Source organism: Rhinolophus sinicus, chromosome 16 (assembly GCF_057876585.1).
Source record: "Rhinolophus sinicus isolate RSI-liver-muscle chromosome 16, RSI-T2T, whole genome shotgun sequence".
NCBI classification, from domain to species: domain Eukaryota; kingdom Metazoa; phylum Chordata; class Mammalia; order Chiroptera; family Rhinolophidae; genus Rhinolophus; species Rhinolophus sinicus.
The window spans coordinates 27,676,342-27,701,720 of NC_142516.1; the positions used below are offsets into that span (position 1 = coordinate 27,676,342).

The following is a 25,379-nucleotide window of genomic DNA, read 5'->3' on the forward strand; positions in this document are numbered from 1 at the left end:
AATTGTCACTATTTAGCAAAAGTACTTGATTTTTACTGTTTTGCATTGTGTCCAATCCCTTTACCCCCATCAAAGTTCATAATTCAAATAAGACACTTGGATGTTATGAAATTAATTACAGTAAATATATCTTTAAATGAATAATGGTTATGTTTTACTTTAGAAAATAGCTTAAGCCATACATACATGCTTTATGATAGAACTTAGTCATAACAGTGAAAATAATAGCTTTAGCATAACAGTGAAAATTATCAGTCTGCTTTATTAATTTAATCTCTGGTTTGTAAATTGACTGTCGTTGAATTTAATATGTCTGTCTACCCCACTAGATCCACAAGAAGGCGCTGTGGTGGTTCTGCCAGCCGCTTCTCAGCAGTGTTTGGTCCAGCTTGTATATTTTCTGCCCAGTTTGCCTGCTGATTTGCTTTCTCGGTTAAGTCGTTGCTGTATTATGGGAAGACTCAGTTCAAGTTTAGCTGCCATGCTTATTGGGATACTGCACATGAGGTAGCATGCTCAAGTGAGCTGTATTTTAAGTGTATAATCTTTTCCCTCATCCCTTCTTTTGGCAATTTGTGAAGTACAGGAGGCTTTTAAAATCACAGTGCTACTACCTTCGTTTGCTCTTAATGCAACAGTTAAAACTGTTGATGTTATTGCTAGCTAAAGTTCACTAGAGCAAGACTGTTTTGAGTTATTTGTTCAATGATTTCAATAGATAGATTGGAAAAAGGGTTGAAATAATCAAAAGCGTATAGTAAGGGTTCCATGGTAGGTGGGAGTACTATGCTTAAAACCTTTGGTGTTAAGGAATTGTGGTACAGACCTTCCTTTCAGGGAGCTCAGAAATTAGTGTAGCTGGTGCACTAAATAAGTTTGTGGACTCAAGACAAGGAATCACTTGAAATCGTGTGTGTGTGTGTGTGTGTGTTAAAACATACTTTTAAGTGTGCAGTTAAAACTGGACAGTGGCATTAAGTTCATTCCTGTTGTGTAACTAGCACCACGATCCATCTTCAGAACTTTCTCATCATCCAAACTGAAACTCTATACCCATTATAGAATAACTTTTCCTTCACCTTGCCCCGCCCAGTGACTGCTAACCGCTGTTCTGTCTTCATGATTTTGATTATTTAGGTACCTCATGTCAGTGGAATCATACAATGTTCGTCCTTTTGTGTCTTCCTTATTTCACTCGGCATAACTCTTCAAGGTTGATCCTTGTAGTATGTGTCAGAATTTCCTTCCTTTTTAAGGCTGAGTAATGTGCCATTGTGTGTATATACTACATTTTGTTTATTCATCTGTTGATGGACACTTTGGTTGTTTCTATCTTTCGGCTATAATGCTGCTGTGAATATTGGTGTACAAACCTCTCTGAGTCCTTGCTTTTAATTCTTTTGGCTATATATGCAGAAGTGGAATTGACAGATCATATTCTGTTTAATTTTTCAAGTAACTGTCAGGATGTTTTCAACGGTGGCTTTATCATTTTACTCTGAAAGGTTTTATAACTAATAGTGTTTCATATTGCGAGTGTTCACAGAATCCTTAAACATCTTGTTTGTATCACCAGACATAGTATTTTAGTATTCAGCAATATTTATTACTTATTGTGGCTTGTGGACAGGGTCTGATACGGTTTTGGGCAGAAATTGAAATCTAGGCTGTAACTGTAAAATTTACAGACTAGCTTCCTGTAGCTTTTTGTGTAGATCCCCTACCCTAGTTAGACAGGAGCAGCTCACTTTATTGGTAGACTTTCTTTATCTTTGTTTGCCAGTCTTTTCACACCAGTATAGGACATATATTTGAATCTGGTTACCCGAAGTATGCTTCATAACTGATGATAACTTTTCCTTTTAGCAGAAGAGAGCTATTTGCAATGTGTTATATGTGAAAATTCAAGGGTTATTCTGTTGTGTGAGCATTAGAGAGAGACTTGGTCTTATTTTTAAGTATTTTAAACATCTATTAGTTTCCCGTGTTTTTTTTTCCTTAGAAATTAAAAAAAAAAGAAAACCCTACTCTTTGTCTAATGCAAACAATTATTTAACAAGCTAGGCCTTTAAAAAAAAATAGATGTTATTTCTTTTTATGTAACTCAAGTGATCTTGTGTTTAACTTCCACTAGAGGGCACTCTGTTCCTTTGATGTAACTAATGGAGGATCTGTTTTAACATTCAGTTTAAATTACCTTTTGAACATTTCCCTTTGAAATTGATTCTCTTTGGAAGGTGTATTTTTATCAACATCAGTTATGTTTATGCCTAACTTTTGTCAAGGAAGTTTTCAAAGGTCTTTTTTCTTTTTGTGGAAATGTGGGGTGAGTGTTGAGAAGATATATTAACTTAGAGATAATAGGGGTTCATGATCATTAAATTAAAAGCTGATTGTCTTTGTAGTTGAAAGTTCACCAAGTTGAAATTTGATTTTTAGTATTTACAAAGTCTGTTAGATCTCTCTCTCTGTAGCTGTATTGTTCCCATTCAAACTAATCTCTTAAAAAATAATAAAAAACTGGGATTTTTCAACTTTTCTCAGGCAAATAGCATCATTGTATCACTTTTCCTAGATTTGAATTTAAGAATAATGTTTAGTTCCTTTCAACATATGCTGGGGTTATTTCATATCTTTGGTTTTCTCTTCAAACTATCCCTTTCTGTTCTTGACCATGACGATAAACTAGCTAACTTTTTCATTATCTCTCATCTGTACTAATAGTCTTCTTAATCCCATCTATTTGTGCACTGTTGCAAGATTTGCCTGAAATATTTCTTTAATCATTTGTGATTTTTGTTTGTCACACTAATGGGACTGAAATCAAGTTCAGTTCAGGTTTGGGAGTTCTGATACCCTGTTCTATCAGGGAGTTTATCTAAAAGCAGGATACCACCAACGAATATCAGTTCGTTCCATGTGTGGAAAAACCCATCAGCTAAAAACTATTGGTGTTCATTTTGTTTTTTTAAATGTATTTAGAGTTGCTGCCCCTACCTTTTATACCACTCGCTTAGAGCTTTTTAGAGTTTGATGTTTTGTCCATACCATTATACTTGTGGTGTTCCTCTGGCCTTTGCTCAGTCCTGTTCTCTGCCCCTAGTTTGTTTATAGCTAGATTGGGGAACATAAGACATAAATGTTAGATAAAAATCTCTTAAGATGGGAGAAATTCTTGGACTAAGAAATTTGGCTTGGTTTTAAGGAGGGTGACTATATGTTCTGGCCTGTGAGGAGCAGTTCGTTTACTTCTTTTGTCCCAGCAAATTAGTACTGGCATCCCCTATCACTCTCAGAAGTGTCTGGCTTGAACAGTATATATGGGCATCATAGTTTTAAGTACAGTGTGACCTGTTGCTTGTCGTTGGTCCAAAATAGACTCTTAAATGGATTTGCGACCTCTTTTAGCCACTGGATGGTGCAGTTGATTCCTGTTTTCATTGGGTTAAATGCATTTAATAGTAAAAATGTTTATTAATTAAGTGCTTCTAGTTGAATTAGAAACTCCTAATTTTGTCTGATACTTATTCAGATATCTGTGATAAAATTTGTAGTCTCAGCGTGTTGGATCTGATCTTTCTCAGCCCCTTTTGCTATATTATTCCTGGTTGATACTTGTTCTCTTCCTTCTGAGCCTTACCTTGAATTGAGTTTTTAAAGGAGTCCCTGGAAACCAGTCTCATAGCAGGAACCAGATAATCCTCATTTAATGAGAAGCTGCTTTACATTTAGCTGTTCCCTTGAGTCCCCTTCCAGTACTTTAGCTGTGCTATTGTTAAGTAGACCTAGTTACAGCTTTGCAAAGTATAGGAACACATAGTCATCTTAGAGTGGTGTTAAATGGAAGTATTCTTCGCCTAATTAAGATATTTTGGCTTAGGTAGGAAGCTGGAGCTTGTTTAAAGTAAGCAAGAATAAGACTCCATAAAAATCCAGTAGTAAATACATAGCTACTGAAAAGCAAAACTGATTTTCAAATGGTGTGGAAATTTTCTAAGTTATACTATATACGTAAACCAATTAGGCTTTTTAACAAAACTACATAAATATAAATATGTGAGACGTTAAATTTTCCATACTATGGTACTTGAACCCCCTTATATATCAAGTAGATACATACTATGGGTTTTAAGCTATTAAATCAGACTCGTTTTCAATAAAGAAAGAATGGTTATAGACTGTGCTATTTTTGAGTCTTCAGGTTGGTCACTTACGGTAATAATAGTTCTTCCATTGTTTATTATAGATCATCATTTTCTGGATGGAAGTATTCAGTTAAAGACTGGTTGATGAGTGATGTAGACTATTTCAGCTTCTTATTTTCAACACTTACAGGTAACCACATTTACCTGCCAAGTTAAAGGGAAAAAACCTAGTATGAAGATTATCCTAAAATCTCCTGTCTTATATATTTGGTTCTAAGTTTTGAAGATGATAAATTATCTATCTTAGAATGATTTTTATTGATTAATAAGTGGAAATCTTTGAAGGAATTTTATTTGTACCCTACATTGTCAGGCTCTTGAGGTAGGGAGATGCATGATTCGTCTTTCAATCTCTCATAGTACAAGTACCAAAAACTTGGGGATTATTTGAATGTCAAATGATTATTTTTTCATTTTCTTCTTAGTCTTATTTCTCAGCTTTATTTTTATCTTTGTTTATAGAGCAGTGGAGATATTTGACTCTTATATTCAAATAGCCAGAGGACGCCCCATTGCATACTTTAAAAATGTGATGAACAGAATATCCATTTTAAACATATTTAAAATGTTCAACTTGAGCATTAGATTTTGATTAAACATTTTCTACATTCTATTTGCCCTCAAAAATTAGTAAAATGAGTCTAGAAATAATGTAAGTTAGATGTGTAACTAGTAACTATTGTTTTAAATGATTGTACTAGTTCAACATTTCAGTTTTGTAGTTGGGTAATAAAAATGAGATTCTTTGAAATTTTTTGAAGACTTGTAATTAGGAGACTTAATTAATATGTTAAGTCAGAATCCAAAAAGAACTTGACAGATTCTGATAATGAACTGAATCTTGCAAGATAAATACTACATAAAAAGATAAATGTAGACTCCTACATATTTATTTGATAGTTTCGGATATACACATTTGAGATGAAAGTGGGGGCTTTATGTTGTAATAATAGTATCTGGCAAAAGGTTTAGTGTATATCCTGTGCAGTGTCATAGTAGTACTTGGCAAAAGGTTTAGTGGTTTTAGAAATCTCATGAGGAGTCAGTGATGTGATGTGGCTGTCAAACTAGGTGATGCCTGTTCAGGAAACACAGTGATCTGAACATGAAAGCAGAAAGCTAGGCTCAGACGACTCCGCAGGTATTCTGATCATTCTGAGAGCTGTCTTTCAGGAGGGACTTCGACAAGTTTTCTGTGTCGGTCAGGCCAAGTGTAGTAGGAAGGTAAGAGAATCAGAAATTTTGTATAAGGTGTAGTTGTGAAGGAACTACATGTGCATTATCAAAAAAAAGAAAAAAGAGATTTAGGAGGGAAAGAGTAGTTTTAAAACATTTGAAGAGCTATTATATAAGAGAATATAGTTTGGTGTGTGTGTATATATATATATACATATATATATACATATATATATATATATATGAAGGAATATATTATTTTAATGTTCATTTGCTTTTTTTAAGCTACTATTAATTGGAAAGTTACTCCTTTCACTTTTTTTGGATAAAAGTGGTAAACCCCTCTATATAAGGGGCAAAAGCTATTTCTTGCTGTATTAGAGATTGGATCGACACATCATTTGTGTACATAATTATATCACTGTTACTGTCTTCATTGCTAGCTATTCATTTTTTAAAATACTACATGAGATGCAGAAATTCAGAGAAAACAAGGTAGTTTAATGAATTTAACTTAAGGTACATGTCATCTCTTTTTTATAAAAATTTGAAGACTGTCACTTGGTTTGTGATTAGTTTTTTTAATTTGACTTTCTTTGTACCTAAATTAGGGTTTTCAAAAGAGGAGTTGACTTGGCTTCAGAACCTCCGAGGAGTTCCTCATGTCATCCAGACACAGCTTTCCCCTGTGCTTCTTTACCTTACAGACTTGGATCAATTTTTACATCATTGGGATGTAACAGAGGTAATAGTGCATTTAAAAAGAAATTGATGGTTATTCAGTTCATCAGTCACCAATGGTTACTATATATAGGATTTCCGCACAGCAGATACTCTGAGTTGTGTAAGACATGATCCATGTTCTGAAGTGCTTATGAGCTTGGAAAGGAGTTGTATGTTTCTAAAAGAGAAGTGTTTCTTATTATTAGAAATTGTGCCACTAGAATACAATAAATTAGCAATTTGAATGACAGAGACAAATTTATTTAGCGTAAGATGGATACATATATGGAAAAGAAAGCTTTCATGGGAAAGGAAGAATTTCACTTAGGTATTGAATGGTGAGGAAGACTTTAGGATTTGAAATCTTTGAAGGTGGCTTTTTTTTAAACAAAAGATTGTTCAGTCTCTTTGGTTGTAAGAATTAATATGTAGTGTATTAAAGTTAAAACCCTGGTTTTTCCTCAAGCTTTAAAGTTCAACTTAAAAATATTGTTAGATAAATGTAGTAAATTTAAGCAGTCACTTTAAAAGGATTTTGATTATATTTTATTTCTTTTACAGTTAAAATTTTAAACTGTTTTAAATAACTTTTAATATATTCACTATTTGTCAAGTAGTTCAGTTTTCTGACAAACCTACACAAATGTTAAAGTAAATCTTAAATATCTAATAAATTTAAACTTAAACATGATAAATCTTAATACCTTAAGTTTATAGTGAAATAAACTAGTTCTTAAGGCACTGTTTATAGTGAAATTCAAATTATAATCAGTAGTCTAAATTAATTACTGACATGTTTTATATTGGAATTTTAAGGCTGATTTTTTACCCTAATAGGCAAAATTATCTTATATGGTACAAATACATAAATTAAATATGCAAAAACAAACATTAATACTAAGGGTGTGATTCTCTAAAACATTTCTACATTAATTAATTTCTATTATTCATTTCTTCAACTTCTTTCCCTGCATTGAAAGATACTTGCTCAGTAAGAATGTATTTATGTCATCCCAAATGATTTTGGTTTAAATCTTTCTTGCAAATTATGAGGTTATCTTCTCTGCCAGCTAATTTTCTTTTTAATGATTCGGAAGGCCTCTATATTCTCTGACTATATTCTTTCCTTGTAACTCATAATTGCCAGGCCAAAAGTCTAATTTTTTTTTTAAACCCCTTAGTCAGTGGTCTTAACAGGTTAGTATTTAGATTCAAGTTACGACCTACTTCTGTTTTGTTGTTATATCAGTTGATTTTATTCAACTGATCTATTTACTTCTTTCATTCTATTTTGTATTCTGTATACTGTTCGTGTTCTTCCCATATCTTAGACTTGTAAGACTTGTAATTAGGCGACTTAATATGTTAAGTCAGAATCCAAAAAGCTATATAGCCCTATATCTTAGGGCTGTCCCTTTTGTAGATATTAAATGCATTTCTTTCATGACTTTTTCTGACTCTGATCACAACACTTAGGTCAGGTCATGCCAATGACATTTATCTTCTCTCTATTACCTTAGTGCTTGGTACTGTGTTTATGTAGGTTCTTCAAAAATAATGGATTTTAAAAAGTGAGAAGAAATAATGAATTGGGCACCCAATCTAATTATTTAAAACCTAAAATTTTATCTTATTCCATCCGTGGTAAATGAAGAAAGCTAAGAAAGACTGAGTTGAAGGCCTTTCATACTAGATTGGGGAGTTTGGGTTTGCCAACAGTAGCAAGGGAGTCGTTTTAAAGACAGGCTATTTCTAATATATTTAAACTATCATGATGTATTAGAGAAAACATTGTGTGGGGATTAATGGGTCCCAGAATACAAGTATAGATTTGCCAGCGTCTAGTTTGGTAACTTGGACAGCTCATATAACTTTTTTCTGAAATTTAAATTTTTCGTAAGCACATCATTGTGTAAAGCCAAGACACAATATGAAAATGTGATTAGTTATATTTCTGAAGTGAACATTTGGCAGGGACATTTATTAAACTTCAGGGTTGCTGTCTTTAAAATGTTAAGACACAAATTAGGAAAAATCTGAAAGTCTCATTTTTAGTTTTTGAAGTTCTTAAGCAAAGATTTCAATTTTCTTTTGGGTAAACTTTGCTGTATTTAAGTTGACCTTTTCATGTTAAAGTACGTATTGGAAACACACAGTTTTTGAGATCCTTAGTCTAAAAACTTACTTTTCTAATTATTTCACTTGAACAAGTTACTAGCTGGTAGAGTTGAGATTTCTTAGTTGTTTTGTTGTAGTTTTATCTGCCTAGGCTGAAGTGATTTTTTTTAAAATCAGACTTTGTGACTAGGTATTATTCAGAAAGTATAATTCAGAAGAACAGAAGGAGAATAGTAAAAAGTCTTCCATTCCTTCTCAGCCACCCATTTTTCCCTCCCCAGTTTCTAAATATATTCTTTCAGATGTCTTCTGTGTCTTCACAAATGACTACATACATTTTTTTGTTTTCCTCCTTTTATAGAAATAACACTCTATACATTGCTCTGGACTTTGCTGTTAATGATGGAAACAGTAGTTAACAGGGAAAGATCACAAGGGAAAAGGAATCTCTGGACAGAGATATTTTTCCCAAATGGAGATTTCTGTTCCAGAGCCAATGAAAGATTTTAAGGTTAATGTTAACTGTCCCTTATAAAATATTGAATGGTTGTAAAAGAATATTTTTAAAATGGATAAGCTCTGAATAATAATAAATCGTAAATCCAGTTAAAGAAATAGAAACATTTTTCATTATATTTCAAACCCCTATGTGCCTTTCCCATCTCCCTTTGGAGTAACACTGTTTTAAATTTTATCATACTCTTACTTCTTCATAGTTTCACCATATTAGCATGTAACTCCAAACTATTGTTTAGTTTTACATGTTACTGAAGTTTTTAAAAGTGAAGTAATTTGCTTCAAAGTGTTTACTCTTTAACTTAACAAAGTGTACCTTCATATTATACTATACCATTTGCTACTGTAATGTAACATGTAATGATAAGTGAGGTCATTCTTTGTTTTTCTGCATGTAATCCGTCTTTCTCTACGTGCTGTTTTTCCCTACATATTTTAAAGATTTTTCCTTTTATCACTTTTATCAGCAGTTTGATTATACCGTGGTGTTATTTTCTGTGCTTTTTTCCTTAGCTTGATGTTTCCTGAATATTTTATTAGATTTATAGTTATTGTGTTGGGAAAAAATGTCAGCCATTATTTCTTCAAAAAATGTTTTTGAGCCCTTCTTTGGGACTCCAATTTATGTGTATGTTAGATCACTTGATATTATCCTGGCGGCCTTTGACACTTTTTTTTTTTAAACCTTTTCCCCTGTCTGTTTCAGAAAGTATTCCGTCTTCAAGTTCACTGAATTTTTTCCTGCAGTATTTAATCTGATCTTAAATTCAACCAAAAAAGTTTTTTTTAATTAATAGTATTTTTAGAGCAGCTTTAGGTTCACAGGAAAATTGAAGGAACAGGTATTTCCTATATCCTCCCCCTCTCATCCCCCAGCCATGCATAGCCGCCTCCATGAACATTGCCTGCCAGAGTGGGACATTTGTTAACAATAAATGAATCTACATCGATACATTGATATCACCCGAAGTCCGTAGTTCACATTAGGGTTCACTCTTGGTGTTGTACCTTCTGTGGGTTTGGACAAATATATAATGACATGTATCCATCATTATGGTATAATAGAGAGTAATTTCATTGCCCTTAAATCCTCTGCTCTGCCTATTCACACCCCACCTCCCCAAACCCAGTGATCTTTTTACTGTCTCTGTAGTTTTGCGATTTCCAGAATGTCATATTTGGAGCTGTATAGTTTAGGATATAGCTTTTTCAGATTGTATTTTTTTCACTCAGTAATATTCATTTAAGGTTCCATCCGTGTGTGTGTGTGTGTGTGTGTGTGTGTGTGTGTGGCTTCATAGCTCATTTCTTTTTAGTACTGAATAATAATTCCATTGTCTGAATGTACCAGATTTTTATCCATTCACCTACTGTAGGACATCTTGGTTGCTTTCAGATTTTGCCAGTCATGAACAAAGCTGCTTTGTATATATATATTTATGTGTATGTTTTTGCATGAATGTAGGTCTTTAACTTCTCTGTCTATAACTACTCTCCTTTTGGTGCCACCCCTCTCCTGCGTAGGTATCTTCCTCACCCCATTTGAACTCCACCTCTCAGGGACAGTCTTCCTCTGTTTATTCACGGATGGCTTGCTCTGGGCCACTATAGTTCTCCCATCCACTGTACTGCTGATGGTTACCTGGCTTTTGCCTACCTTTAGAACTGAATTGTTCAGGAAGGGAACAGGAGACAGAGGAAAGGAATTATGTGGTCAGTGGTCATTTGTTATTAAATGGGCCTATTCAAACGTGATTTACCTTTTGGTAATGGAAATACTGTGCTCATTTTGAAGTGGGAAGATGGCAGTGGAAATATGTTATTTACATTGTTACAGGTATAAAAGGTAAAGAAAATTGCCACTTACAGGTATAAAAGAAGAAAATTTGCCATGTGAAAACTGAGTGGTATTAATCCACGAGAGGTTTTACAGAAAAACAAGGCATAGAACTATTGATTTTTGAGGGTTGATTGACAGTTCTCTTAAAGGTAGCTTGACTAGCCTCTTTCTAGAGTGACGTTCTTCTTTCCGCCAGTCTTGGTCTCGCCATGAGATTTTTCTGCATATTTCATTTTTGGCACTATATGCCGTCAACTTCTGAAGTTCCGTTACGATGTTTCTGAGAACTTGATGCTTTCCTTCCCTCTTCTTTTTTTCTTGAAAACTTAGAAAATGGAAAATATTAGGTATTTGACTCCCACCTCCCTCATTATTGTTCTTCTCCTATAAACTATTCTCTTTTACCTTTGGGGAATAGGAGACAGTGTTATAATTAATTTGAACAGGGTGTTAGTATTTCCTGAATCATAAGTATTTTTGTATTTTTTCTACCGAATGGAAAAAAGACTTTAATCAGCCTTTTGTTGACATCAGTTAGATCTTTTTATTGTTGTACTTAATAGAAATATAGTCTCTGCCTTGGTAAATTAAGTAACTTGAGTGCTGTTAAAGAGAAGAGTTTCTCATCTCTCATTCCTGTACATGGCAGCGAATAGAAGAACTAAGTCAGGCTCAGTACATGTATAAGTGAATTACTTGGAAAATTAGCCCATATATGAGATAATTGTTTGACCTTTGACTTTTGCATCTTCAGAGTCATTTTTTGTTAAGTTTCCTGTAAATATGTAGAGCAGGTGGCTAAAAAAAAATCTCTTGAACTTGTTTCTGACTTAAAATGTCCTGATTTGGTTACTGGTTTTCTCCTCCTGACAGACAGTTTGTCACAGTTTATTGGTTATCCCTGCCCGAAGCCAGAGCTTTGACATCCTGCAGAGTGCCATCAGTAAGCATTTGGTAAATATACTTACACTTTTATCTGTTACACAAGAAAGCATATAGATTCGTTGGTTAAGACTGAGTTTGCCATAGCCAAGAAGAGTGAGAATCAAGGCTTAATAATAACCTTTCTCAGCATGATGCTATGGTCAGAACTGGGAGATCTTGGTGTGTTTCCTGGCTGTTGCTAATTAATTTTTGAGCTTGAGGAAACCCCCTTTTGCCAGGACCTTACTTTTTATATCTGTGCACTGAAAGACCTTAAAATTATGCCTCAGGTCCTTCTGACTTGTAATACTTTAACATGTGCTTGGTGTTAGTGTATTGGAAATCCATCATCCATAGTAGGGCGTAATTTCTACTTAGAGGATTTGGGGTCTAAAATAAGGATGTCACCTAACTGGCTCAAGGCCTGGTCACTGGAGGGAGTGAGCTCAGCCATGAGAGACTGACTTGTCTTCTGGCAAGTGGGTGTCTCCTTTTCCCATTGGTATTAAATTCACACTAGGTATGCCTGGATTTTTGTTTTTTAACTTCTTCAATGTTTACACTTGGACCTTTGGCTTTTTATAATAATAATAAGAAGAATGTAGTATAGTGCAAGGGAGGGATCCCAGATTTTATCTTCCAGGGACAGTACTTGTTTGCATAATTTTATAGGCACATCCACACCTCTTTTTCTCCTTTAAAATGTTATTGCCCTTGAATTGGAAGAATCCTGCTTTGAATTCCCAGTACTCTTTTCTCCCCTATCAAACTTCTAATCCTTATCCCTTGTGTCCCCGCCTTTTTTTTTTCTCCCATCTCCACTCCAGAAATATAGGCCCTCTTTTAATTATATTCATTGTCCTAGTAGAAGATCAACGTGCCAGTCAGTCTAAGCCACTGTTTTCAGACAGCCTGATAGAAAGGTTAAGACCTCAGAGCCTGCAGGCTTTTTAATGATTACTCAACAGGGGTTTCTAGGAGATTTAAACCATGCATACATACAGTTACAAGTTAAGAGTCCACCTGAATGACAGTTAATACAGTAGAGTCCAGATGAATTAGGATAACATGGTGTCCCTTACCTGAGTTTTGGAGCAGTGAAGCAGTCAAGTGTTTAGTAATAGCTTCCTGTCTCCATTGCAAGTATTTTTCTTAGTCATGTCTTAATGACTAGCTAAATCAAAGGGCAGGGGAAGGTTAATTGCAAAATGACCTCCTGTATAGGGGTGGTGCCAGTTATTAGAGTTTTCCAGTCTGAATAATCTAAAGATCATATAAGTGTGATTATTGGTATCAAGACTTTCTTTGGATGCATGAAGTAATCCTTTTAAATAACGGTATTTCTGACCATTAGTAGGAATTATAACATCTAGAACATTTTAGAAGACTTCGTTATGAAGGGGAAGTAAGTAGTGGATTCGGTTATAGTACTTTTCAAGTTCACATGTTTTCAAACTCATTAAACATAGGGATTAAATTCTGAAAGGAAAACAGGACCTCAAAGGTATGGCAGGTGACATGTTTATGTATATACTAGTTTTCAGTAGAGGTGATGTAGGTTAACAATCCAGTTAGTGGGGTTTGATTTTATCTTGGGGAAGAGGGCCTGTTGAGAAGAGGTCATTAATCTCGTTTTTCTCTGCCTAGGTTGGGTTGGCTGTAATTCCTGACAGCACGGCTGGCTGTGTTTTGGGTGTTATCTGTAAGCTCCTGGATCATACGTGTGTACTAAGTGAAACTCTACTGCCATTTTTGGCTTCTTGTTGCTACAGTCTTCTGTATTTTCTGCTCACTTTAGAGAAAGGAGAAGCAGAACATCTAAGGAAGAGGTAATAGTTTTGTATTCTTCAACTTTAATTTTTTTCCTACCTGTACTACTCCCCCCACCAATAATCAATAAGTTAATTTAAAAAATAAGAGTGAAAGAGAATTAGATTTAGAAATGTCCTACATTCTCTTTCAGAGTTTACATAAACCTAGTTAGCTTTTCCTGTTTTCCCTCATGAATCCTATGTGTTGTGAGAATTTTTATATTTTCTTTTAAAGCTACAAATTTGAAAAGTTAGTTTCTTAAGAGCTTCCCTTATTAACATTGCTATAGGTCTAGCAAGAAAAGAAATTCTGCCTTGAGAAGGATGTGTTTATTCGTACAAACCTTTGTGTTTTGTTTCGGCCTTCATGAGAACTGCCAGAGTGGGATTTTAAATTCTTGGACTTAAGAATATTGTTCTAAGATGCTAGTGTTTTCAGTTAGTCAGTACTTTTGCTCCTATATGAAATTCAGACTAAAGCTTCTAGGATAGTTTGGAAGACGTCACTTTAATTTTTAAAAAGTGTTCTCAGGCTTATGTTCTTTTAGGTACGCATGCTAAAATTCATTGCAGAAAGTTTTTTTTTTTTTAAATCTAACAGATGAACAAATATTTCTTATATTCACCTGTTAACATTTTGATGTTTGCTTTTCTAGTCTTTTTTGAACTTTTAAAATCATAAAAATATATCGTGCATATGCTTATACAAAACATTTGTATAGTTTAAAGAGTAAGTATAATTGGAACATCCGTCTAACCAGCCTCCAGGTGCAGAAATAGAATATTGCCAGCAGACACCACCATGCACCGTCACAGTTACGTTTCTCTCTACAACCCCCAGAGATCACTTCTGTGATCATCACTTCTTGCCTTTTTATTAAAACATTTTATGCACATTTGTAAACAGTAGCGTTTTTGTTTTTCATATTGAAAGAATTTTATATAAAAGGAAACATACTGTATGTATTTTTTTTGTGGTTTGATTCTCATCATTGTGAGAGGCATTTGTGTTGATTCAGAAATGTATTTCATTCATTTTTGTTTCTCTATACCGGGGGTTAGCAAACTTTTTTCTATAGAGTCAGGTAGTAAATATTTTAGGTTTTTAAGGCTATAAAAATCTCTTGTCAGAACTTCTCAACCCCTTCCTGGTGTGAAAGCAACAAGTAATACGTAAATGAATAGGTGTGGCTGTTTTCTAGTAAAACTTTATTTACAAATATAGGCAGTGAGCTGGATTGGCTGCGGTCTAGGACCCCTGCTTTATAGTAACACTTTGGTAAGAAGTTTCAAAGGTCTTTTGTAGTTTCTGTAGAGGAACATCATGTTTTGACTTCATGTGGCTGAACAGAACAAAATTAAGTGTATGTGATACTTTTCGCCTGTTTTAAATGCCTAGTTTTAAAAGTGTTTTATACTGGGTGTTGAAAAGGTTGATGTTTTTACATCTCTTGGGATGACTGACGTTACTTAGTCACAAAGAAATGTTGTCCGAGTCTTAGTACAGGTTTCCTCCATTATGGGAAAGTGGAGTGTTCCTATGAAAACTTTCCAAAATGGTGTCAAGTGAAGAAGCAATTACTGTTAACTTAAATGGAAAAATTTCTGAGTGTTCCCAGACCCAAAATTCAACACATGCACAAACCACAATCGATACGCTTAATTATGTTCACTTTTACACTAAGCATAACACCTTAAGAGCTATCTTAGGCTTTTCTGGTACCTTAAGACACGTCTTGATAACGGACGCTCAAGTTAAATCGAGGTAAAGCACAGGTGCTCACAGACATCGTCAGAGCTCGGGCAACTTGCTGCTGGTGAAGGACACTCCGCTGCCGGGGGTGCTGCCGCCTCTACCACAGCTGTAGTAAACCACACTGCACTCCATTCCGCTTTCTGCCTTTTTATAAAAGTGGAAATTCTCTTTGGTGATCTTTCGATTAGTGAAAACAGGTACCAAGATAGGTCTTTTCCTAACAATGAAGTGGTGTAATGTGAGCTTTCGGAAAGTGGGGTATACCTGTACTTAAACTTTACTTTTCAGGCTACTCCTACCCCCTTAGAGAAGGCATTTGTGAGGTTACAAGTAACAAGTGCCAGTCAAATGACTGGGAGCCTTTGTTTTCACAAGTGCTTGCAAAATAAATCAGGCATGACCAATTTGAGTTGTTCAAAACTGTGGCTACTGGACTTTGAAGAAAGTCCTGTGCTTTTGACTTCCTGACTCGTTAGTAATGGAAAATCTGCTGTTCGACTGAGCCCTTTTGGTTTGTAGCTAGGACTCTATTCTTTTCTATGGTTTTACTGTTTTCTCTTTATCGTTTCAAATCAGGATGTGTCCTGGTATGAGACTTTGTGTGCTCCTTTAATTTGAAGACCCAAATGCTTTTTTTCCTTCAGGTCTGGTAAATACTGTTTATTATTTCTGTTGTCTTTCCTATTGTTTGTTCTATCCTTCTAAAAATCCCTTTTAAACATAGCTTCCCTTTCTGTCCTCTATGTCTTAACATCTTTTATTTAATTCTCCTATTGAGTTTTTATTTCATCAGCTATTGTTTTGTTTTCTTTGATATAATTTGGGTTTTTATTTGGTTCTTAGTCATTCTTGCTTGTTCTTGATTTGTTGGTGTTACTTTAAAGTTCCTGTCCATTTGTTATATTCTTTCCTTTTTTCTCTGGTGTGGGAATTCTCCCTTATTTTGGGGAGCAGGTGTGGCCCTACACATTGTCTTTCATGGGGTTGAGCAAACTTGTTTTGGATGGGTACCTTTTCTCTGAGTACACCTATATGAGTTCTGTGGAGACTGCCATGGGACATTTTCCTCGCTTCCAGCTATACACAAGGAACCTAGTTCTAGCTCCCTGCCTCCCACACCTGGTGCATGAAGCCTCAGCTTCCAATACTGTTAGTGTTTGAAAACCCAGCCCTAAAATTCCACATCCAGTCCTGTACCCAGTGAGCATCTTTATATGAGTTCTGTTCTAGTTTCTAGCACTCAACAGATTTCAACTGTTCTGTCTTTTGAGCTTGGCGGTAGTATGTGTGTTTTAAGTGTAATATCTGTATTTTTCTTTGTTTGCGGTAAGAAGTTGGTATTATCTGAGCAGAATATATCAGAAGTTTGTGGAGTTAGCAGAATTCCTGGAAATTGTATGCAAAATGCTAAAATTTCATCAGTTTCTCTAGAGTGGTTTAAAACCATTGCTTTATGTTCAGCTGAAACCTCAACTTCATTGGTTCCAGTTCTGTACTATAAACACTTTATAGGATAAGTAAAATTATTCTTATATGTGAAAACTCACAGAACACCCAAAAATGGCTGTCATGTGCTATTTCCTCTTGTATCACTTGTGGTATCCAGGTCTCTTGTATTTCTCTTTGGCTTGACAGTTTTCTATAGTTGTGTGTGAAGGTGGAATTCTAAACTTGACTCACCTATTAGTATACTTATATTTGGTTTGATGTAGTATGTGTAAGCCCTTTCATCATAGTTGTGGTTAGTGAAGAAAATGAATGTATTGGAACATTTCAGGAATAACTCATAAAACCCAAGGGCTAGGAATTGTGGAAGTAGGAATTTGAAACCCAATAGGAACCAAAGTAGCTTTCTCTGTTCCTTTTCTTTTAGGTTGCGTAGTCTTTATCTCTGTGCCTTTGCCTCATTAGCTGTGTCTACAGGCTGGCTTTCTCTTCTCTTTGCACATGGCTATCCTACCCTGGCTGTGCATGAATCAACAAGCTGAATAAAGTCTCCCTAGATAAGAGGTAGAATGGACTCAGTGTCCATCTTTGATGCAATTGCTGTCTGTGAAGTTGGGGAGGTTGGTCAAATGATGAGAGGGCTGCTCCTACATCTGGAGGTGGCCAGGTTCACTTAGGAAGATTTGGGGACTGGGAGGATTATGCATTTCTGGTAAAAAACTAACAGACTGAGGTCAGAGCCTTCAGCAGCCAGTGGCCTCTTCCTTTAAAAGGTATCACATTCCATTTAATTGACATTCTTCTAGAATGTGGTTAGGCTAGCTACACATCCACTTCTATCATAAAACATTTTTATCCCTGCTGTATAATATACCAAGAGAATGATTCTTACTGAAGTTTGGGTTTACCATTTCAGGCCTTCCATGACCTGGTAGTGCGGTAATATTCTCCTTACTGGCTATCTTCTGAAATCCATTTGTTCCCTTGTGAGCACATCTTGCTTTGCAAATCTGCACTGTTCAGAAACATTGAAGAGGCTCCCAAACCAGGTCATAGACTTCTTAGAGTTTCATGAAGTTCTCTTCTTTCCTTTTTACCAATGGGATATTCTTACTCTTTTGATACTTGGTGTTACAGACAGTTGAATAATGTCCAGTGGCAGAGAATGGTATGCTTGTGTAGAGCATTCTGTTCTCTAGCTAATTCTGCCTTGTGTAAGATCACGGGGGCTTTAAGAACATCTTGTTAAGCCCAGGAAAATGCTAGTTGCTAGGCTTCCCGGAACCCATTAAATTGGGGAGAGCGGCTAATTCTTCATTGGATTTGCTTATTGAGCTCTGATGAAACCCAGTTCTTCTAGTTTTGGTTTTTGGGGTTTTATCAGAAAATACCATGTTTCTTAAAAGGACATTTTCGGTTTTGGGAAATCTAGAAAGGGTACTTTCCCTGTGTGTGTTTGGCTGACTCTCTTCTGCCTGTGTTGTTGCAGGGACAAGCTGTGGGGGGTCTGTGTCTCGGTCCTGGCTCTGCTGCCTCGAGTCCTCAGATTGATGCTGCAGAGCCTGCGGGTGAACAGAGCTGCACCCGAGGAGCTGCCGGTGGTGGGCCAGCTGCTGCGCCTGCTGCTGCAGCACGCACCCCTCAGGACGCACATGCTGACCAACGCCATCTTGGTGCAGCAGATCATCAAGAATATCACGGTAAGAAGCATGTGCTGTCAGTGCGAGAAAGGATTCCTGGGCAAGGCACGCCGCGCTCCTGGGAGGCCAGGGATCCTGTGCGAGGCCCATTCCTGCAGTGTAGCCCCGTGTGGCGATTTCCCACGGCTTCTGCCGTCTAGTACCGGTCACTGAACCGGGGCATGTCTTTGATCCCAGAATGAGCTGTAGAAGCTTTAAAGTACTCAGTCTGAATTAAGGTGGCAGGCAGCTTCGTTTGAAAAGGTACAGGCATCAGAGTCACTGCTACCTGGATTCTAGTAGACTATTGGATAACTGATAGTTTGGCAAGTTGTAAAACCTATCCGGCTTGTTTTCTTAGCTGTAAAAATGGGACTAAAGTAACTTCGTTGGGTTTTGGTGACCATTAAATGAGATCATCCAAGTAAAGTTTTTAGTGTAGCTGACATTTATTAAGTGCTCTACAAATGTTAGCTGTCATTAGGAAATTATTTAGCAGGAATAAACTTCAGGCCAATATCCAGTTAGTTCCCTGGAGAGTGGGAAGTAGTTGGAAGAAGGAAGCTGCAGGCTACAGCTTTGTCTAATGGTTGGTTCTCTGTGTTCAGCTGTGTCTGTTTTGGGGTGGGGGGCAGTTCTGTTCTCTAGAATTCCTTTGGTGTTTTCAGTTTGGGGAGAGTTAGGGAGGTTTTTTGTAGAGGTATTTGGGGGGTTATTAATTGGTACATGTAATAGTAAGTCAGAAATAAAAGGGAAGAAAATCAAGAATTTGGATTATTCCAAGGTTGGAGAATCAGCCCATCTCCGTAAGGAAGAGGAGGACAGAAATCGTCAGTTGGTCCTGTAGAATGATTCTCAGTTGATGTTAGTACAAACATCTAGAGACTCCAGAATCCTGAGGGGAGGACGTCTGAAGTGTGGGGATGGTGATGATGAAATTTCTTTAGTCCCTAATCTGAGCGGGAGGGAACAAACCAAACAAGTGGTAGCACTTGGACTTGAGGAATTTTCACTGCCTGTGACGATGCCCAGTTAGTGGGTCCCCTTTTCCTGTGGTGATTTATAGATGAGATGCTGTTGCAATGGCTCTGATCTTGTTTGGATGTGAAAAACACTTCAGGGAGCATAGCAATTTTGGTAGAATTCTCAAATTACTCTTGCTTTTCTCTGCAGACATTGAAGAGTGGAGGTGTTCAGGAGCAGTGGCTCACAGACTTACATTATTGCTTCAGCGTGTATATCACTGGGCATCCGCAGGGGCCCAGCACATTGAACACAGTGTATTAAGAGGTTCCATGGCACTTCCTGTTTGAAATTGTTTATTCGCATCTAATTTTGAAGAGAGACTGATGTAATAAATGTTTGTCATTAAAGCTGAACTTTTAAAGAAGTTGTTTATGGACCTTCTTTTGTACAAAGGTAGGAAAATAATGCAGGCTGGCTTCCTGGACTCGCACGTGCTATGGGGTAGTATATTTTACATTTTATGGGAACTGAAAATTTATATAATACAGAGTGATCATATGGTATATTATTTACTAAGAAATTAGCTAAATTTTTGTGATCGCATCTAGGCAAACCTCGTTCTTTGTGGTGTTCTCAGCTCCAGTTTACTCAGACAGCAACAGAAACCAGTTTTTTTGTTTGGTTTGGGAGTGGTTGTCCTTATCCATCATGACTTTGAGCTTCTCACTGTAGAGTTCTGTTATTTACGGAGGTTTTGGAGCCCTGTATGCAGGAGCAAGATTTCAAGACAGTGCTACCGTTGTTCTGGATTTTCCTGTACCTAAATGGTGGTTGTCTGATAGAAGTAACTACTGTCAAAGTGATTTTCTATTAATTACCCATTATAGTTCTTAAAAAATTATTAACTATACATAATTATTTCTATGACATTTTCATAATCATGTAATAATTTAATTAGCAAAGTAAAAAGCAAAGGTAATTAACATTTTATTGCTTCCTATCTCTTACTGTCAGGACAAGGGTGGCAGTAATCTTAAGAAAATGGAAGCAGTCCTAGAAATCTTTGTGAGCCTACTGTGTCACTGTTTAGGCCTCCTGTCTATATTCTTACATTAGCTTTGTCCTTAAAAATGTAAAAAAGCCCCCAGTCTCTAGATTTCGTGTTCTTATAGAGCTAGAATGTGTAGTTAAGTTTCCCCTGTCAGTAGGAATGGCATTTTGATAAGACCTCTGCGGGTCAGGCAGAAAACAAGTGGAATGTTAAGGCCTGAATTGGTACTTTGTGCGTAAATGGCTGATTCCTTGGTGCTGTGATACTAGTCATGCCGTTCACAAAGACGTGGCAGCAGCCTGTGGCCTTCCGGGATCAACCGAGGTGAACAGAGCACCTGTGATGGTCTTACAGAAATCCCTCAAAGCAAACACTGGATCATGATTCTGGCCTAAAACTGATAATGTTGGCCTAACAGGATGTGGTGTCTGTAATGAAGTTGTTGCATTAGATTCCAGAAAAGTGGCAAAATGAAGGTGGCTGCTGTAGGACAGTTTCCTCCCATCTCATTTAGGTTCTTCACTGGAGCCAAAAAACCAGGCCTGTGCCAGCTGCCTGGCAGAAATCCTAAGCCAGTAGTCCCTGTAGTACTCACATTCTTAGTTAGACTTAGACTTAAGACTTAGACTTAATTGTAAATTCTACCCATGCTGACTGAGGTGAAGGCAGACAGCGAGGCAGTTACCACGGGCATAGTCTACCCTGCACCTTCCAGCGCGGGTGAAGAGAATTTACAGAACAGTGCTGTGTGAGAGCAGAAAGCAAACACTCTGAACTTTCAGTTGTTGCCACATTTCCAGGCTAATAAGGCTTCAGGCATGGCTATTAAAGTTTCCCCGAGATGTGAAAGAGAAGCAGCAGAGAAAGAGAACTCCGCACTAGCTCTTGGAGCTGCCCCGGACTCGGTCTTCCTCTACAGGCACTCGAGGCTTTGTTTTGTTTTTTGATTGAGTAGCTGATTGCAGGTTATAAGAAAAATTCTTTGATCTTCCACAGTCAAGGAGGTGTATACATTGCAAGTTGCTCACTGTTAAAAACAAATACCAGATAGATGTTCAGGTTATTAATTTTAATGCTGTAAGGAAGAGTTCATTGGTGGTAAGGAAATAAGGGTTTAGTTTTGGACTATCCATGGTGCTCAGTAAAGTGACAGTTTCTTGTAGAGACAGAATGATTTATCAGCCTTACATCTGATAAATTGGGAGCAACAATCTTCACTCATCAAATATTTGAGTACCTGCAATGTGCCAAACAACTTCCTAAAGCTAAACAGAAGAGTGAGGAAAATCAGAAGATCGTGAGGCCCCATGGAATTCTCTAAGCAAAAAATGAATTAACATTTCCAGCCAAGGTTTGAACAAGACCAAAATTAATGATTTCTTTTTGGTTCAATTTGGCATCTGATTTCACATTGCAGAAACTTCTATATATGTTCAAGTCATGTCTATTTTATGGAAATTACAGACATGTTTTCTGCATAAAATACACAGCCTTCAGCTAAACTAGTTAGCAGTTCTTACCATCTGCCTTATTCACTGGTTAGTGGTGACTGGGGATGGGTGGGCCTAATAAAACCTTGTGTTGCCCCAAGTGTAGGTTTAGGAAAAGATTCTCTTCAGTCCTTGTCCATTTGTAAGCCAGTCACAATTATATGTGTAGCACAAACAAGCTGTTGGTTCATATGAAGTCCTAAGAAACCATTATGCATTTCTTTGAATTTATTCTTTGCTTTAACTGTGAGTCCTTTAAAAACCTTTTATGTTGCTAAATACCATTTTTAAAGATTTCTGATAGTACTGGATTTTCTTGACAAAATGCTGATTAATTTATAATATTTACTTGTCTAAATGCTACTTCTCTGGTAGTTATATCTGACAGTTCTGTTTTTGAAACTTCAAGTCACTCAAGTATAACGAGTTTTTTTACATACTAGAACCATGGGCCTTGATTCCTTTGAAAGTTTCCAATTACCCCACCAACCATTCCCCGATCAGCCTGCCTATATTACATGAGTTGCCCAACTCTTATTAAAGGTTTGGCAGTAATTACTCTCCCCCTAGCTCCAGGTCTCCCCCTCCATCAAAAACTAAATGAATGTTAAAGTTCATGCTGACAGTCATTGTTCACCTTCCCAGCTGCACTCTGTCCTGCAGGATGACGAGCTCAGGGAGGCTGGGGGGAGTGTGTTGCCATAGTCACCCATGAGAAACTGGACCTGGCATTAACTGCTGACAGCACTGAACTTATCACCCATATTTAATGCTGGTGTGAATGAAGGGGCCCTGAGTAAAACACTCTTGTTTTGCAACTGAAAAGAAAGTTCCCTGAGCTGCTCCTGTATGAGTGAAAGTTTGCAGTTGAGCCTGAGCTGCATATGCTATTAAATATTAATGTCTTCCTTATGGGGTCCTAAAAAGCAAAAGCCAGAATTTGTGGTTAAGAGCCTCTTCCCGTCCTTAGGAAAGAGGTGGAAGATCTTAACTGTGGAACCAAAATGGATCAAAAACTCTTGCGGTCTTTGAAGAATAACAGTATTTTCATTTCCCCTCCCTTTATGTGAACTAGTAAGTAAAGGTGATCATAACAGCTACCAATTACTGTTTCTACTGGTGGTAATGTTAACAATAATAGCTTCAGGTTATAAAAGTAACTTGCCTCTTCTGGAGATAGAGGTTGACTGTAGTAATAATTACATGAAAGGGGGCATGAAAAACATGCATACCTGAAACCAAATGACCATTGGAAACCCTTCAGTCTCTGTTCTAATGTCTTCTATCTTTGAGGATGAAACAAAAAGGGAGCCTTCCTCCCTGCACTGTCTCCCCAATCTGTTTTGCCAGTGCAGTGGTTGCCTTACCTGAGTTGAGACGCAGTGCAGAATGGGCTTTTGAAGATCTTGCGGGATGATGTACTTTCCCTTCTTGAGAACAACCTGAAACCAACCAACAATGATCACCTATCTTTCACCAATGACAGCTGTGGCCTGACCAGGTTCTGAGTTCCTTGAGGTGAAGGCTTGAGCCTGCAAGTGTCAGCCAAGATAAATTAGGTATGGTGTGGAAATACCATGAAGGCCCACGGTCAAGTCCTGAGATTTTGCTGCCTGGGCCCCAGATCTGTTTCTAAAGGTGCCTTGGCTCAACTTTTTTTCTATTGGGGAACTAGCCAGGCTTGTTCTCTGCTGAGTTTATTTGGATGGGCTCTTTTCCAGAGCTGAAAATGTTTTAATTTGCAGCAGTTCATCTGCTAAGCAAGTACTTACTGTAGTACTTGGGTTTGGAGCATCCCACAGATAGGTAACCTTGTACTCTCAGCATAGGGAAGGTCAAAGTGTGGCAGGCACGGTCTCCCTGTGCCTGGAGTTCTCCAAATTGATAACGTCAGGGGAAGACCCAGGTAGCAGCCTGAAGAGATTCCAATGGTGAGGCTTTCAGTTATGAGGCCCAGCAGAGAATCTCATGGCTAGAAGGCTCTCTGGGTTGAGATGCCAGGATGCCTCCTCACACCAACTCGGACCCAGAATTGCTGGAAGGGAGGCACTAAATGTGCTGAGAATTCTCTGGGTGCCATGAAGTATAATAAAGTTCCTACCTGACCTGAATGGGGTTTGCTCAATGTGATTAAATCCCATTTCAGATTCTGACGTGACACTCTGAGGGTGCTTGTTGTAAACTACAAGTGCCCAGAAGGACACTTACCGTAGATTTGCTTGAGCACTGAGTGCCTGGTGGGCTTTGTGCCCGAGCTGCTCTTGGATGGATTCTTGGCAGTCCTGCTTACTGTGATGGTCTTCGGGGGTGTTATTTCTAGTTCCTTCCTCCAAACCTGGAGGAGCAATGCCATGCACTCTCGGTTCCATCTGTCCATGTCTCTGGCTCCAAGTTGCTTCATATGCAGAAGGTAGGACAGGTGCTTCCTGAGCTGATAGCTGGTGGGGTCAAAGGAGGGGAGAGGCTTTATGATCACAGTATTGAGAAAACCACATTTCCTTAAGGTTCCTAGAAGCTATAGAAACAGTATTTGTTGAACTCTTGGGAGAGTCATTTAAGCTCCCAATTCCTAATTTCAGTGGCAATATGTTGAATGTTGAATTCTCTTTCCATCAAACACATCCTGAACTAAGAATCAGGTAAGTCCTTGTCCCAACTGGGATAGGCCAGTGTGTAAACAAGTAAATGGAGTATGAGAAGTATGTGAACAAGTAGCTATGTGGCATGAGATGGATGGGCTGATCATTTGTGGTGGTTTGGTACGGCTTCACGAGGCTGATATTTGTGCAGGGCTTTAAAGGATGGTTAAGAGCTTACCAGTCAGAGAAGGCATTCTAGGCAGAAATGGCATGAGCAGACGTGTGGGCATTTGTGCAGGAAAGTCAGTAATGAGATGTGTATGAAGCACTGTATATTTGGTGAAAGATGGAAGGCTGGGCTGCACTGGAAGGAGCCAACATTTGTTCATAGCCTGTTGTGTAACAGGCACTTACCCTCTGATTAAGCTGGAAAAGAAATCTGTGACGCAGACTGAATCTGACAAAGGCTGAGTAGAGGTGATGTCACCAAGACAGTGACATACATCATTCCTGATTTCATTCTCTTACAAGAACAACTAACAACTGGACAAGGTACCACTGAGAAAATCCTAACTACGGGGATGAAGCTGAACCACCCCCTGCACCACAGAGACCAGGACAGACCACATTAGAAGGGAAAGAGGAGCTGCTACATGAGCACAGCACCACTGAGAGGTCTACCTGAGCCTATAGTTCCTCCACTGAGAAAAGAGCCCAGAGAGGACATCCAGCTCCCCTAGCGTTGTGTGGGTTGCTTTTTGGGAGCCCCCACTCCAGTCTTGACCCTGGGGATTAGTGGGGGGAATCTGTGGTGCTGAACAACTGGGAATCTGATTGTGATGCAGAAGAGGGGAGGGACTTGGAACAACCAGCATGGGGACCTTTGCAGGCTGAATTCCTACCTGCAGAATCCAAGTAGTAGTCCCAGCCAGTGGCTTTGCTCATCTTCACAGCCAAGACGGTGCTGCAGTCTGACCAGGGAACTCAGGAGCATGCAGGTCTGCCTGATTCAGCTCCTTAAGAACCTTGCTGGCCCTGGAGGGTAGTCTGACCTCACCCAGGCAGGGGAGGTGAGTTACAGCTTGACACTGCTGAGTAT

At 37.7% G+C, this 25,379-nt stretch overlaps 2 protein-coding genes across 3 annotated transcripts in view; one reads left to right on the plus strand and one right to left on the minus strand.

Annotated features, from left to right (window-relative positions):
* Positions 1-19,584, plus strand: part of TEX10 (testis expressed 10) — a 42,199-nt gene extending 22,615 nt beyond the window's left edge. Inside the window, 8 exon segments of the mRNA XM_019729232.3 lie at positions 330-507; positions 4,247-4,335; positions 5,993-6,126; positions 11,452-11,532; positions 13,150-13,331; positions 18,005-18,215; positions 19,368-19,476; positions 19,479-19,584. Coding sequence (XP_019584791.3) covers positions 330-507; positions 4,247-4,335; positions 5,993-6,126; positions 11,452-11,532; positions 13,150-13,331; positions 18,005-18,215; positions 19,368-19,476; positions 19,479-19,507 — 1,013 coding nt within the window. The 3' untranslated portion in view covers positions 19,508-19,584.
* A 547-nt stretch (positions 19,585-20,131) lies between these two features.
* The window catches only part of INVS (inversin), a 117,364-nt gene continuing 112,116 nt past the window's right edge, over positions 20,132-25,379 (minus strand). Inside the window, exons 15-17 of one of the 2 annotated variants that reach the window (XM_019729227.3) lie at positions 23,910-24,139; positions 23,069-23,143; positions 20,132-21,238 (exon numbers count right to left, since the gene is read on the minus strand). In XM_019729227.3, coding sequence (XP_019584786.3) covers positions 21,090-21,238; positions 23,069-23,143; positions 23,910-24,139 — 454 coding nt within the window. In that variant the 3' untranslated portion in view covers positions 20,132-21,089. The remainder of the gene's footprint in view (positions 21,239-23,068; positions 23,144-23,909; positions 24,140-25,379) is intronic. The other variant, XM_019729229.3, reaches the window with a different exon arrangement.